The sequence below is a fragment of the Echiichthys vipera genome (assembly GCF_963691815.1).
Source record: "Echiichthys vipera genome assembly, chromosome: 11".
Lineage (NCBI taxonomy): Eukaryota > Metazoa > Chordata > Actinopteri > Perciformes > Trachinidae > Echiichthys > Echiichthys vipera.
The window spans coordinates 22,038,678-22,052,377 of record NC_139836.1 but is presented as its reverse complement, the minus strand read 5'-3'; the positions used below and the strand labels follow the sequence as shown (position 1 = coordinate 22,052,377).

The 13,700-nt window shown below is 42.6% G+C and overlaps 2 protein-coding genes across 2 annotated transcripts; one reads left to right on the top strand and one right to left on the bottom strand.

Moving 5' to 3' along the window:
- Positions 1 to 3,509, top strand: dnajc9 (DnaJ (Hsp40) homolog, subfamily C, member 9). Its single transcript, XM_083922683.1, has 5 exons — positions 1 to 301; positions 2,242 to 2,382; positions 2,684 to 2,938; positions 3,092 to 3,178; positions 3,267 to 3,509. Exons 1-5 carry the CDS (start codon positions 128 to 130, stop codon positions 3,375 to 3,377), a joined length of 768 nt encoding a protein of 255 aa, XP_083778809.1. The 5' UTR covers positions 1 to 127; the 3' UTR covers positions 3,378 to 3,509.
- Positions 3,510 to 3,692: 183 nt separating this feature from the next.
- fam149b1 (family with sequence similarity 149 member B1) lies at positions 3,693 to 13,530 on the bottom strand. The gene is given in 17 exon segments (XM_083923368.1): positions 3,693 to 4,625; positions 4,786 to 4,923; positions 5,154 to 5,235; positions 5,394 to 5,519; positions 5,705 to 5,828; positions 6,914 to 7,138; positions 7,429 to 7,541; positions 8,067 to 8,195; positions 8,197 to 8,355; positions 8,784 to 8,926; positions 9,027 to 9,208; positions 9,295 to 9,456; positions 9,973 to 10,116; positions 10,251 to 10,399; positions 11,267 to 11,405; positions 11,983 to 12,099; positions 13,296 to 13,530. Coding segments are annotated over 17 exon segments (2,262 nt in total). The 5' UTR covers positions 13,343 to 13,530; the 3' UTR covers positions 3,693 to 4,542.
- Between the last annotated feature and the right edge of the window lie 170 nt (positions 13,531 to 13,700).

Genomic DNA, 13,700 nt, shown 5'->3' with positions numbered 1-13,700 from the left:
GTCGGTTCTTTCTCTGATATTGCGAACAAAGGGGACACCGGGGCTTTATTGAGCTTTAAGTGAACCACGGAACTCAACTGTAAGAAGCCTTACTTTACCGGATTAACGTCCTCGGTCAGCTGTCAGCATGGGTTTGATCGAGCGGTGCCAGGAGCTTTTCAAGACCTCGAACCTGTACGAGGTGCTCGGTGTCAACAAAGAGGCAGCCGAGACAGAGATCCGCAGGAGCTACTACAAAGTGTCGCTGAAAGTCCACCCAGACCGGGCTCCCGAAGACCCGCTGGCCACAGAGAAATTTCAGGTTAACTCTTCGTTGTTGGCTGTTTGGACAACACACACAATGAACACAAGCTAGCTTTACTAGCCAGCCAAGCTAACGCCACACAGCTAACGTTAGTTGCAGTGAGTGACGTCAATCTCCTACTTCCTCCTCTGCAATCACTAACTTAATTTCGATAACTATAATTGTAGCTAGGTGCAACATAGACTTTATTTTGACACAGATTTTCCACTTGTATTGCATACCCATAGTTATTGCACATGTGTCTGAAATATACATTAACATCAGTGCAATGTGTTACTGGCAAAGATACATCTGTGTGAAAATAAATAAATAAATACAGTTACACAACTGCGATGACAGGCTGACTGCCAAGGTGAGGTAGATTCAATGTGCCTTCATAATGTCTGTTTATTATTAACATATGAGGCAGAAGTATATGGATGTGTTAATAATATCATTTTGATATTTTAGTATCGTATGCACTTTAAAAAACTGTGTGTATAGGCTTTAGGCCGAGACAGCTGTCAGGCCCAATTTAATATGCAACTCAATTTAATAACATTTGTAGTAGGGGGTCCCTGCTTTGTCTTTCGGGTCAGCTAAGGGGTCCTAGGGAAGACCCCTGCACCTAGCAATAAAGATCACACAAATCCTAAATGTGTCAAATATCAGCAGCATAATAATACTGATTAGAAGAGGGCATTTAACATTGTGTCTAACATTTTAGTTGAGGGTTCAAAAAAGCACATGGATCAGATAACCAGATGCAAATTGGTCTTACTGAGGGATTATGATACTTCTTAGCATTGATCATCCATCCAGCATCTATTATCTGCAACCGCTTGTCCCGAACGGGGTCGTGGGGGGCTGGAGCCGATCCGAGCTGACATCGGGCGTGAGGCAGGGTACACTGTGGACAGGATGCCAGTCTATCACAGGGCACATGGAGACAAACAGAGACAGACAACCATTCACACTCACATTCACACCTACGGGCAATTTAGAGTCATCAATTAAACACATGCATGTCTTTGGACTGTGGGAGGACGCTGGAGAACGCAGATGGAACCCATGCACAGGGCTGGACTGGCCATCTGGCATACTGGGCAATGCCCGGTTGCCCGATGCACATCTTTGGGCCGGCCCAGGACTGTCATAATTTTAAAAAAGTATATAGTTTTTAATCGTTGGTAAACAGAGAAGAAACACTAGTGACACTAACATCCCTGCCTCTCTCTCTTTCCTGTCTTCCTGTCTCTGCATCTCCCTCTCTCTTTTTTTCTTACTGAAGGGCCATTTTTGTCTTGTGTAAATTGTATGTTTAATTGAACACTAAAGAGACATCTCTAGCAGTGTTTCTTTGACAACCACTTTCACTTTAAGATGGGAATTGTGGCACTGTGGCCGTCTCCCCCAAGGAAAAGGTCTCTGGGCAGTGAAGAAGCGTATCAATTTTTTTTAACCATGGTTACTCTCTTCCATGTAGGCTACTGCACTTTATTTAAATTTTAATGTGTGCACATACATCCTCTGGTATGGCGTGTGCTTACACATGTCATGTAAATAACAATGGTGGGCCGCCAGAGACCAAAATGTCAGGGCCATTTTTTGGTCCCAGTCCAGCCCTGCCCATGCAGACACGGGGAGAAAAGAAAATACCTGCACATTAATTGCATCATTGCCCATGATGTGCTAATCCATTCATATATATATCAAAGGAATTGCTTTAGTAGGGCAAAATCAGACTACTTACACATTTCTAACATGCCATACTGTATCATCATATCACCTTAACCTATGTGGCTTTTTAAAGCTAATATCAATAGTCCAATGAATCTCCACGTCCTATTTTGTATTACTGCTATAATTTGAATGAATAATACATACTCTACTTTTGAGTACAGCCTGCAGTTGTTTGTCGAATTGACTCTCACCTGATTTTTTTTCTCCCCCTCTAGGTTTTAGGAAAGCTGTATGCAGTACTGAGCGATAAGGAGCAGAGAGCTGTTTATGATGAGCAGGGGGTGGTGGACGAAGAGTCTGACGTCCTGAGTCAAGACCGCTGCTGGGAAGACTATTGGAGACTGCTTTTCCCCAAGGTAATAGCGCACAGCATCTGTTTTCTTTCTTGTTATTAACGTGACTTAATAATGAGTCACACACATGGCTTTGTCTTCTTGTTATACATGTGAGGATGTCCTGGGGTGAGTCACTTTTATTCCAGGTATTTTTGGTATCACTGATAAAATAAAAGCCTACAATATGAACTTACCCAGGGATGATGGTGGAATTTTGCAAACACATTTTACCAGTATTACCTGTTTATTTGTTGGAGTGTCATAAAATTTCATTTCTGTAACCAGCATCTGTCATAGTTTTTCCTCTCCATCCTTCTCTTAGATTACGGTGCAGGACATCCTTGAATTTGAGAATAAATATAAGGGCTCGGAGGAGGAGCGGCAGGATGTGATCCAGCTGTATGTGCAGCACCAGGGAAATATGGACGCTATCACAGCCTCGACCATGTGCTGCTCCCAGGAGGATGAGCCCAGGCTCTGCAGCATCATCCAGGCTGCCATCAAGAGCGGAGAAGTCACAGCGTTTCCAGCGTTTACGCAGGAGAGTGAAAAGAAGAAGAAGTCCCGTAGGAAGCGGGTGAGAAACGTGTTGGTTTTAAAGCTACAAAATCTTCACAGCTCGTTCTTTATTAATATCTATTGTTGAGTAGCAAAATGATGCCTTTAAAAAGTTTACACTTTCTTACTTATAACGGCAATCTCAGTAATGTGATGGCATTTGACCTTCCAGGCTGATAGAGAGCGACAGGAAGCAGAAGAAATGCAGAAAGAGATGGGGCTCGGTGATGAGGATGACAGTCTTGTGATGATGCTTAAGGTAACAAATGTACACCCATGTATGAAATTGTGAAGGGGTCGTTTTTTTTGTCTGTCTCAGTAACCATCCTTTCATTCTTGTTTTCCAGCAAAAACAGAAGTCCAGAGAGCAGAATTTCGACAGTTTCTTGTCTGGCCTAGAAGCAAAATACTCCAAAAAAAGTGGAACCTCTCAAAAAGGCAAAAAAAGCAAGAAATGAGAGGCTTTCATGCTCTGGTTATAGCAGATAAAATGTATATAAATGGTGGCGCTTAGATGACCAACTTGGATTAATATGAGCAGCTAACCGCTCTATTCTGTATGTTCTTTATCTGGCCTCAGTGGCTTTTTATGTGACACTTATTGAAATGTAAATGCAACATTTATTTCATGTCATGCATGTCTTTTGTTCTCAAAGTCTTCATAAAACACAAATAAATTCATATTTATGTAACTTCATTTGTACACAGCTTTTTTTATTATTTTGTATAAAATGGAATCAAAGAAAAGTGTAGATTTTTCAAGCTTTGTCACCTTTGTAGCATGGCTTTTCGTTATATTACTATAATTACAAATGAAGGGAAAACTACCTTTTAAGTAGTAACCCTGATGTTACCTTTCAAAGCACCCCACTTGGCTTTACTCTAGTAATAAGGAAAACATACCTCAGATACAGTACTTTGTACAGACATGATGGATGAATACCATACTATTTACAAACTTTTTATAACTGCCTCTTGTATTCCCACTATTGAGGTGTAGCAGTAAAATCATGTGGGCTGCAGAGATGTTCAGCCACCGCATTCCCTCTTCTGATTTATATGATTTAAACTTAGCTTTAATGGAGAGAAAGGCAAGCAAAAAATGTTCAAGGCTGCATTCCTTGTTCCTGTGTGCAATGAGATGCTCAGGGTTGATTGTTTTGTTTTTTACACAGGATGGTTGAAAATCGTTTCCTTATAAAAGATACAGTACCAAACTCCCTGATGTTGCATCGGAGAGAGAAAAAAAGTGCTTTTTATCCTGTCTAACCCTGCTTGGGCGGATGTGTTATTCCCTGCATAGCCATGTAGCAGTACAACACACCATGGAGGATAATATACTGTACATTCACATATAAATAGATACACATACTGTACATATTACAAATGTCCACACATACAGCTCATACTGTACATGAAGATGGAGTTACTATGTGTTTGGCAGCCACATAAGCTGATTTCTGAAATACAAAAATAGGCCTCTTGACAAAAACTTCACCAAAGCAGCATCATATGAAAAACTAATTCTGCCACTGATTTAAAAAAGAAACACAGATACTGCAGAATCTTGCACTTTGTTGTGAAGAATAAATATGAATGGCTGTGAAAGGGTCTGGAGGCAAACTACAATCCGGGTCTGCTGGCTCTGGATGAGATTCCTCCCCTGGTGTAAGACCGAGGTGGTACTGACACAGGCACCAGTGGCGCTGTGGGAGAGGAAGGATTAAAAATCTCAAGTTAATGACTAAACTGTTGACTTAAATAATCTTAACAGCAGGTACGTCTTACTTGAAGCCTGCAACCTCTTTCATTCATAGTTAATCTGAAACGATGTCTTAAAAAGTTACATCAGTGTTTTGATCTGACCTGGGACAGAGGCCTGTGGGTCTGGCTCCTCTTCATCTTTGATGGGCAAGTGCCCCAAGGGGTGGTGCGAAAAGGAGTCCAAGAAAGATGAGCTGCTGATGCCAAGGCTGATGCCGGTCACACCGATTCCAAGAGAGTCTGTTGAAATGAACAAATAAATAAATGCACAGGTGATTCAGATTACTAGGGGGCTCAGTATACAGTATCAGTGAAACATAAACACGGGAGGTCGTGTTGACGAAGCTGAACTTGCGTTATCCGACAGGGCCGTCTGACAAAAACAGTTGGGAGCCACTGTAGTATACCACATCCCTTTACCAGGAGACGTTTTTGTGTTTTTATTAAACTACTCAAGCTGAGTTGCTGACCTGTGGCTACGGAAGCTCTGCCTGGCCGCCCCTGCCCGATGTTGTCCAATACTGTGAAAGAACGACGGTACGGAGTGTCGGACTGAAAACAAAACCAGGGGTAAAATATGTTGTCTCTGACACTTAAAACCACTCCAAATAACATCTCAATTGATCATAAAATACAGAATATATCAATACTTGGCTTATAAAAGCCCTTCTGCCTAACATGTAAACCTGAAAGGTTAAAGAGCGTCTTACCCTATATGTGTGTGTGGTGTTGGGGCGAGAGAAGACATCCAGTAGGTGGTGACGATCCCTTGGTATTGAACTGCCAGCTTCGTCATTTATAGCACTGTGGGCGCGGCTGGACGGGCCTTTCTGACGCTGGACGGATGGAGAAATTCATTTAATAGTTGCAATTTTTTTAGGGTGTATACTTTTGGGTTACTAGTAGATTTCTGAAACATATTAATCATTCAAAAAGCCTTGATGTAATGTGTTTCTATTTGGATGCTGTTACAAGTTCTCCATTGCCAGTGTAGTTGTGTTTCAGTGGTTTTGTATTCTACCAGTACAAGTTTGGGCTGCTGCCCCGAGTGAGACGACTCTGGGTCTCCAGTGCTAATGGGGGGAAGGAGTGTGTTCCTGCTCAGAGGCAACAGCGGAGATGTCAGGCGGTCGCTGGCTGTGGGTCTGCGGAAGAAGACACGCTCTTCATTAAAAGACAATAGAGTAAAGATAGAGTGTTCTATTCATCCTAACGTGTTCTTCTGTCCGAAAAGGCCGTGGGAGCTGTGAAAATTCACAGCTTAGGTGTAAGGATGAAAGTCAAAGTTAGAATTGTACTTCTTGTGATAGCATATTTGTTTGTTCTTTTACGCTGTAATGACTTCTGTTCTATAAGAAGGGTATCCCCATGCATATACTTTTTTATGACCAAGATGCTACGGTAACAGTACTGTGATATTAAAGGAAAATTAAAGAAAATGCACTAATCAACTTTCTTGCTGAAAATAAGATGAGAATATCAATCCCACTCATATCTGTCCATTAAGTTTGAAACTGGAGCCAGAAGTCTGTTGCTGTTGGTGTGAATGCACCTGCAAGACACATTGAGATCCAATTGTTCAAAGTAATTTGCTGGCTTTATCCAAAATGTCTGAAGATTACAAAAAGCTTATAAAGATATATTAAGAGTGTGTCAAATTAGGTATTTCTATCCTGCTTAAAGCTCATTAATTAATGTGTTGTATCATGTTTGTTTAATCTGTACAAAAACTGAAATGTAAAAAATATTACAGTTTATGTGCCGGACAATCTCTCGGTCAGGTTCAGTGACTTCCTCAAAGTGATGACAGTAAAGTAAAAGTAAAACAAATCATAAAGAAAAAAAAGTTCAACTTGTTCTTTAAAAAGGAAATGTCGTCAACACATGCTAACCAAGGTAAACGTGAGATTTAAAGACGCTGAATTTTGCAGGATAATTGCCATTCCACATGAAAGGAAAAATACATGGCACACTTAATGCTATAACTCATTCACCCGCAGTTCATGATAAGTTCACCTGTGAAGCTGGTTTCACACAAGTAACTTCTATCCACCCCCCCACACACACCCCATTATTCTGCTGCACAGAGCCATACGGCACAAGGGATTCTATTTTCAAAGGACTCACTCTGCCTCTGCACAGTTTCTGAGGCTGTAGAAGAGAATGAGAGTAAAAAGCAAGATAGGAGTTTGGGTGAGACTGGCAGGGCTCCCATGACACTGAAACTCACAGACGTGTCCCGCGGATGACCTCATCCATGGATCCCGCTGCACTGGGCTGACTCAGGCTGGGAACCAGTGGCAGGAGGGTTCGGGGAGGAGGGTTTCTGCGTCTGGCAGACTGTGCCGGACGGGACAGCGAGGAAGAGCTCTGTTCCAGGGTTCTGCGAGGGCGAGGTTTGCTGGAAGGGATCACACTGGAGCCTGGTCTGTGAGACGCCCGCTCTTCTGGCTCCCTGTATGGCAAGGACAGAGTGGAGCACAATCGCTGAATGGTGCATTTCCACCTACTGCCAACTGACTGCATTCTCAAGGTGATTGCCAAACAAGGTGTTAAAACCAGGGACAATAACATGGCATGAGTGACACTGTGTGTTTACCTGTAAATGGAAAACAAGAACTACAATACATCTATGACTCTGTTCATCCCCCATTCAAAGATTAAAATACATATAAAGAACATGCAAATGCATGGTGACGAATGTGTAATTGCTCATTGGTTTGGAAGAGTAAAATGTGTCCATACTGGTTTCTTTCCAGCACACCCAGGTTCCTCTGCTGCAGGGGGATGCTGTGGATCACGATGAGGTCATTCAGGTTGTGCTGGGTAGCTGCTGCTCCTACTGGGACCCTTCCAGCCTGGGGAATGGTGTGGAGATAAGTAATGAAATAGAGGGGGAGGGTAAAAGAGAGGGATAAAAGATGCCAAAAGAGGGGACAAGAGACATAATAAAGTAGCACAGGCAGGTCAGATACAAATAATGAATTTTATGAAGGGCAGAGGCCACGTGGTTATATGTACAATGCAGCATATTGTCAAAGAAACGGTTATTCATCATGCAGTGATGTCAGGAGGACCCCATATCTGCTATCCCACCAACCAAAAATAATATTCACAACATTTAAAATGCAACAAAAGCGAAAACAAGCACAACAAAGCATTCCAACATTCTCATTGTGAAGGAAAATAAAGATCTAGAGAAAATCAAAGTAGTTTTTGTTGAAAATAAGATGCAGTTAATCAAAAAGATAAACAGTGGTGATGCGTTCAGGTTAATTAACAGGCACAAGCACATATATTCTAGAGATAAAGATAATGAGCCGCAATGGACAGCACGCACACGACACGCCACCATTTTGGCTCTAAGTGAGGGAGTTACATACAGTGGAGGACCTTTTCTGCTTTTTGGATTTCCGTCTGGACTTGTGCTTTGAGCCCCTTGACTTTGTGTTCTTTAAGGGGAAAAGGCATGACCAAAGGAAGATAGTGGATAAAGAAGAAAGTAAGGGAGAATGGTGAAGAACATGGAGGGATATAGAGAAAGAAAAAAATAATAAGGGGGAAAATACACAATAGAAACAAAATGTACACAAAACACATTGGCAAGGTGAAGGGCAGAGAGTAAAGGGGGAAGAAAAGAAAACAGTGATACAAGTTAATGAACCGGAAGCACTGATAGACTGAAAGAGCAACAGGCAGGAGTGAAAAAAGGTGACGATCAAGTGTGGACTGTGGAACAGAGACTCTTGAGTCTAAAGCCTGTTCAGACATCACAGTTAGAGAGGCTGAGCAAATGTTATGTTATAGAGTGTCCTCTCCGGGCTAAAATGATTTAAGGTCAACTTAAGTAAAACACGTCTTCCACTACAAACATCCTTTCCTTTCATGTACAGTAATAAATTGAGTCATTATTAAAGTTAAGAAAACTAAGTAATTTGAGATGCAGTTACATATAAAGGTCAGTATTATTGTCATGATTGAATATATTTCATCACACCTGTAAAAAGCCTGAACAGAATTTTTTTAAAGGGGAGTCATTTTCGATTTTTAAGTTTTGTTGAAAGTGAAATGAGGCTCCCAGCCCCCTTCAGACCACTGACCTGGAACTGCAGGCCAGCTGTGAGTGGGGGCACCCTGCTCTGGCCAAGTTTGGGCAGCATCGTGGGCAGCATGGAGAGCAGCATGAAGGGATTCGGGGAGTCTAGCTGCACCGGGCTCAAGTTCCCAGAAATCTTTTCCTCATCTTTAAATCACAAAAACAATCACTTCTAAATACTGTGCGTAAGAATGGACATTTGTCAACATAAGTGCGGTCTAATGCATGCGTAATAGTTCAGCCCTACTTGAGGTGCAGCATTCCCAGTGGCGTTGAACCAGCTCTTTGGTCCAGCCAACCAGCTGCCGCCACACATCGTCAAACAGCAGGTCGAGAACAGCTTGATGGCGACACCGGTACGGAGAGACAGGGGGTAGGCAGTGATGCCTCCGACCTGACTCCAAACAACCCCCGTCCCCCTCATCCTCCCTGCAGAAGACAGATACAGTAAATCATTTTGACAGCTGAGGTTTAGATTTAGATTATGGCATCAGTGTGTAGTTTAAGGAACTCACAAGTCCCTGCTATCGAAAGCAAGGTATTCCTCCATCAGACCGTCCACTTCAATCACTCTGGGCTTGTCATAACAGCTGGAGCCACTGGAGGTGCCAGGATGCTCATCCAACTCTGCTGAGGAGGACTTGATCAGAGCCGCCCTCCTGCCCTGCACGTTCAACCTTTCCCCCAAACACAAGGGCAACGCATAGTTAAGCACCTTAATATGTACACAAGCCCATACATCCTGGATGTTTTCTATAAATAATAAAGAAACTAGAATGCAGCTCACAACTCCAGGCTGAAAAGTGTAGAAGCTCACATTAACACACTGCATTAACACAGTGGCATTAAAAAGGTGGCCGACACAAACTCCTTTATGCCACCTTAGTTTTAAAATGGACAGTCCTAGCAACTATTCACCATAGCCGAACATGACCCACAAACTCGATTAAGAAGCCTGAGCATCTAGGTCACAAAACCAGAGTCAGTCAGGACTCTTCTATAATTGATGCACAAGCACCAGTCATCTGGACAGTCGGCTAACAGCCACTCCAGATAGAGAGACATAATAGTCATATTCTGACATATTTCTTTGCAATATAGGAATAAACAATTGTTCCCTATGTCAATGAATGTATCAGGTGTACGTATGACATCAGACTGTTAAGCAGTGAGTCAGTGCAGTTAAGACTCACTCTGCGCCAGCCTTATCTTTCTCCTGGGACTTCACACTGCTCTCTTTGCCTGCTGACGGGCTGCTGGCACAGCTGCCTTTCCCTGAGGTAGCATACCACTGGAAGCCCTCATCACTTGGAGTCATCAGCTGAGTTCCCAGGATCCTGAGTGACACACACACACACAAAGTGGATATTTGAGTTAAATAATTATTTTCAAAGACAGCATTAATCTTTGATCCCACTGTTACCCTGAGGTAAAAGGTCAGGAGGTTGGTAGGAAACTGTGGAGAACATACCGAAGATGTGGGAAACGTGTGGCCCACTGCTGACATTCATCCTGCAGCCCCTGGAGGATCCCTCCCCCGCTGCCTCTCCCCTCGTACAGCTCTTTGTCGATCTCCTCAAACATTCGCTGCACCTGCCGTGACGCTGCCTTGTCGAACTCCTATGGGACAGACAAACAAGAAAAAGACAGAGCCCCAGGAAGGAAAGCTAGTCATTCCTCTCCTCTCATACACCAGCTCCGTGACAGTCTATTTATCAGTTGTTGGCAACACATCGCCATTCTTTTTTTTAATCTCACGGCAAGTCTCGACGTGCATAATAATTCGCTTCTATTAGCCTTTGGGATTTGTGTATGCGTTTGTGGTCAAGCATTACTGTTCATATGTTCCAACAAAAAAACAAAAAAGACGAGCGAGAGGCTGAGAGAAAGAGATGAGTTGGGAGTGAGTTAGTTTCTCGTAAAGGAGTTGTTTCTTTCTCAGAAACAGCTTGAGGACAATGAACTAAATAAATCACTAAGTCCTAGAAAAGTTTTTGTGGACCAGCTGAGGGAAGAAAGCACAGCAAAATAACAAACCAATACCCAGTGGAATCACGTCTTGAATATACAAATAGCGAACAAGCAAAGCATCTGCTATAGTGACTTCTTGTGTGTTGTTGTATGGTTTTCCAAAGGTGACAAATATTAGTAAGTAAATCAAATATTGACATTAAATCTTGCATGAAAGCATGTCCTTTAAGTCTTTTCATCTTTTCAACAGAATAACAGAGAGGATGGAAAATGCTAGAGGAAAGACAATATTGTGTGCGTGCATGCATGAGTGTGTGTGTGTGTGTGTGTGTGTGTGTGTGTGTGTGTGAGAGTGTGCATGTGCGTGTGTGTGTGTGTGTGTGTGTGTGTGTGTGTGTGTGTGTGTGTGTGTGTGTGTGTGTGTGTGTGTGTGTGTGTGTAGACGCTTGAGTATGCTTCTTGTGTGACAGACAGAGCCATCATTACTTCACAATAAGAGCTCAGGAGTAGACTTACATCATAGCCCCAGGAGAAAACAGAGCTCCTCTCTGTGGAGATGCCAGTGCCTGTGGAGCTGTGGATACCTGACCAGGACTGGTTGGAGTCTACGGAGATGACGGTGGGACAGTCAGAGTGGCCCGAGGCGGTCTCTGAACTACACAGAAAACACAAGAAAGTTGTGAGGGTCATGTACAGTTTGAGAAGTAATGTTTCACCATGATTCATGTGGAGGGTATAGTGCATAATCCATGTTTCCAACACCCCCTCTTCCCAAGGCATCATCACCTCTTCCCAGTGGATTTAAAAGTATATTCAAGCACAATGACTCTCTAAGTCACAATATAAATCGGGTCTCTGTTGTGTGGCTGCGTAAATCTTAATGGTGGTGGTTGCTGACATAATCAAAGGAAAGTTTTCAAAGTGGAAAATAAAGGGCAAATGTCAACGTAATTGAATATTCCAACCGCCTGACTCATTATTTATTCTTTTAACTTCACATCTGAGAGGCAATGCGATATCAATTAATCTACTGCTTCTGGGTGTCTTGTTTCACATTGCAAGAGGCCTGAGAATCAGCTGTCCACTCAAGACGGTGTAACATTACAAAACACACAGGCAAGAATATGTTTGTGTACTAGCTGCAATTGCAAGCAGTTTGATTATGGCCGGGCATTGCCAAGTTTTATCTCCTTGCAGAAGAAGCCTGGGCTGCCTGTCCGTGACTCTGGTACCTGTTGTGAGCAGAGACAGCTTCCTGGAGGTCGTGGAGATATCGCTGAGGAGTTTGGTTATCGTCTGCCTCCTCCGGTAGAGGGTGGTGGTCGAGGCTGCTGCGGGACAAACCACGACTGTATGAAAGACAGATTGAGAACATTATTGTTATAGAGAGTTTGTAATCACATGTTTGGGTGAGGTGGAGAGAGGTGTTTTTAATGTCAGCGATGCTTACAGTCACAAAAACATGAAAAAACTTTGTGAAAGTGTGAATGAAGCAGCTGAATGTCTTTCCATGGTGTTAGATAATCTGCTTTTACAGCCAACATTAAAAAGAACACAACAAAAACAGAAGTAAAGGATATCCAGTTTGTCCTTAGTCCCAGAAACAGTGTGTTAGATACACTGTTTCTATGACTAAGTGTTAGGTAATATAATAACAGAAAAGATATAATGGTGATGATCTGAATCATGATTCTTGTTAATGTATCTAATAAAGATTCTGATCAGTCGATGACTTTGCATGCATGTCTTAGGCCTTTGAATGCAAATAATGTTTACCATATTATATAAATTATATTTTATAATAATTTTATTTCCAAAGCATGGCATCGGGAAGACAAGGACATGTTGTTCTTGGTTGTTTCCTATTGAAACCAGTCGACAGACATGGATGCGACAGAGGTACTGCCACTAACTGGATCAATAAAAACAATATATTACACCAGAGATCCTCAACAGGTGGTCCGAGACCCCCAGGGGGTCCTCAGAGTTACTGCAGGAGGTCTGCCAAATTGTTTGATGATCTTTCCAATGTTTTTTTTTAAATAAATATGTTTGATAATATCCAACATGTATTTTAGCAAAAATACATTCATGAAAAAATAAATCCATACATTTACACAAGTTTGATGAATCGCTTATAGGCAAGGTAACCACTATGTGTCTTTCATATGTATGTTAAACATTAACATATGATTTATAAATATATTAATAATGATCACTGTGATGTATAAGCACACCATGAAAAGCTGTGTGTATGGGCTTTAGGTCGCCCTAGCTGTTAGGCCCAATTTAATATGCAACTCAATGTAATACAGTATTTGTAGTAGGGGGTCCCTGCTTCCTCCCTCTCAGCTAAGGGGTCCTTGGCCTAAAAACCGTCAGAGACCCCTGATTTACACCGTCATGCGATGGCCAATCAATCATCTCATTTCCCTCCAGTGCATAATAAAAGCATTCAGACTCTGACAGCTAGGGACGACCGTGTTTACAGACAGTGCTCAGCCGGTACAGTTACCAAAATTCTCCCTGTATTTTCGGTACTCACATCTCAAGTTTGTGCGATACAGGTCTCCTGTTGTATCGTGAAATCATTCTCAGTCGTCTCCGTTTTTATAGGTTCAAGCCCTCGAGGTCTCGCATCCTCGCCTCCGCGTCCTGGACTCGCTGGGAACAGATGAGAGGGAGGGCTGACATTTCCTTTGAGTCCGCAGATGAACACCCTTAGTGCGGGGGAAGCTGGACTATCGCAACCTCAGTCTATTTTCTTGCTAGCGTTAGCATCCGTTAGCACCACCAACAACAACGATACGCTGTCATGGATACGCAGCTCCGTTTGCCCGTGGGCTCATGGGAAATAGATTTCGACCTACCCCGAAAGAGCCGTTTGATCATTGGCTATTTCACTACAACTCCCAGCATGCACTATAACGACGTGATTGATTTTGTGTTT

Bases quoted from the DNA above. Each gene is read 5' to 3' on its own strand.
- dnajc9 (XM_083922683.1), top strand. From the start codon at position 128: ATGGGTTTGATCGAGCGGTGCCAGGAGCTTTTCAAGACCTCGAACCTG. The intron at 302-2,241 runs GTTAACTCTTCG...CTCCCCCTCTAG, and splicing joins TGGCCACAGAGAAATTTCAG to GTTTTAGGAAAGCTGTATGC. The intron at 3,179-3,266 runs GTAACAAATGTA...CTTGTTTTCCAG, and splicing joins GTCTTGTGATGATGCTTAAG to CAAAAACAGAAGTCCAGAGA.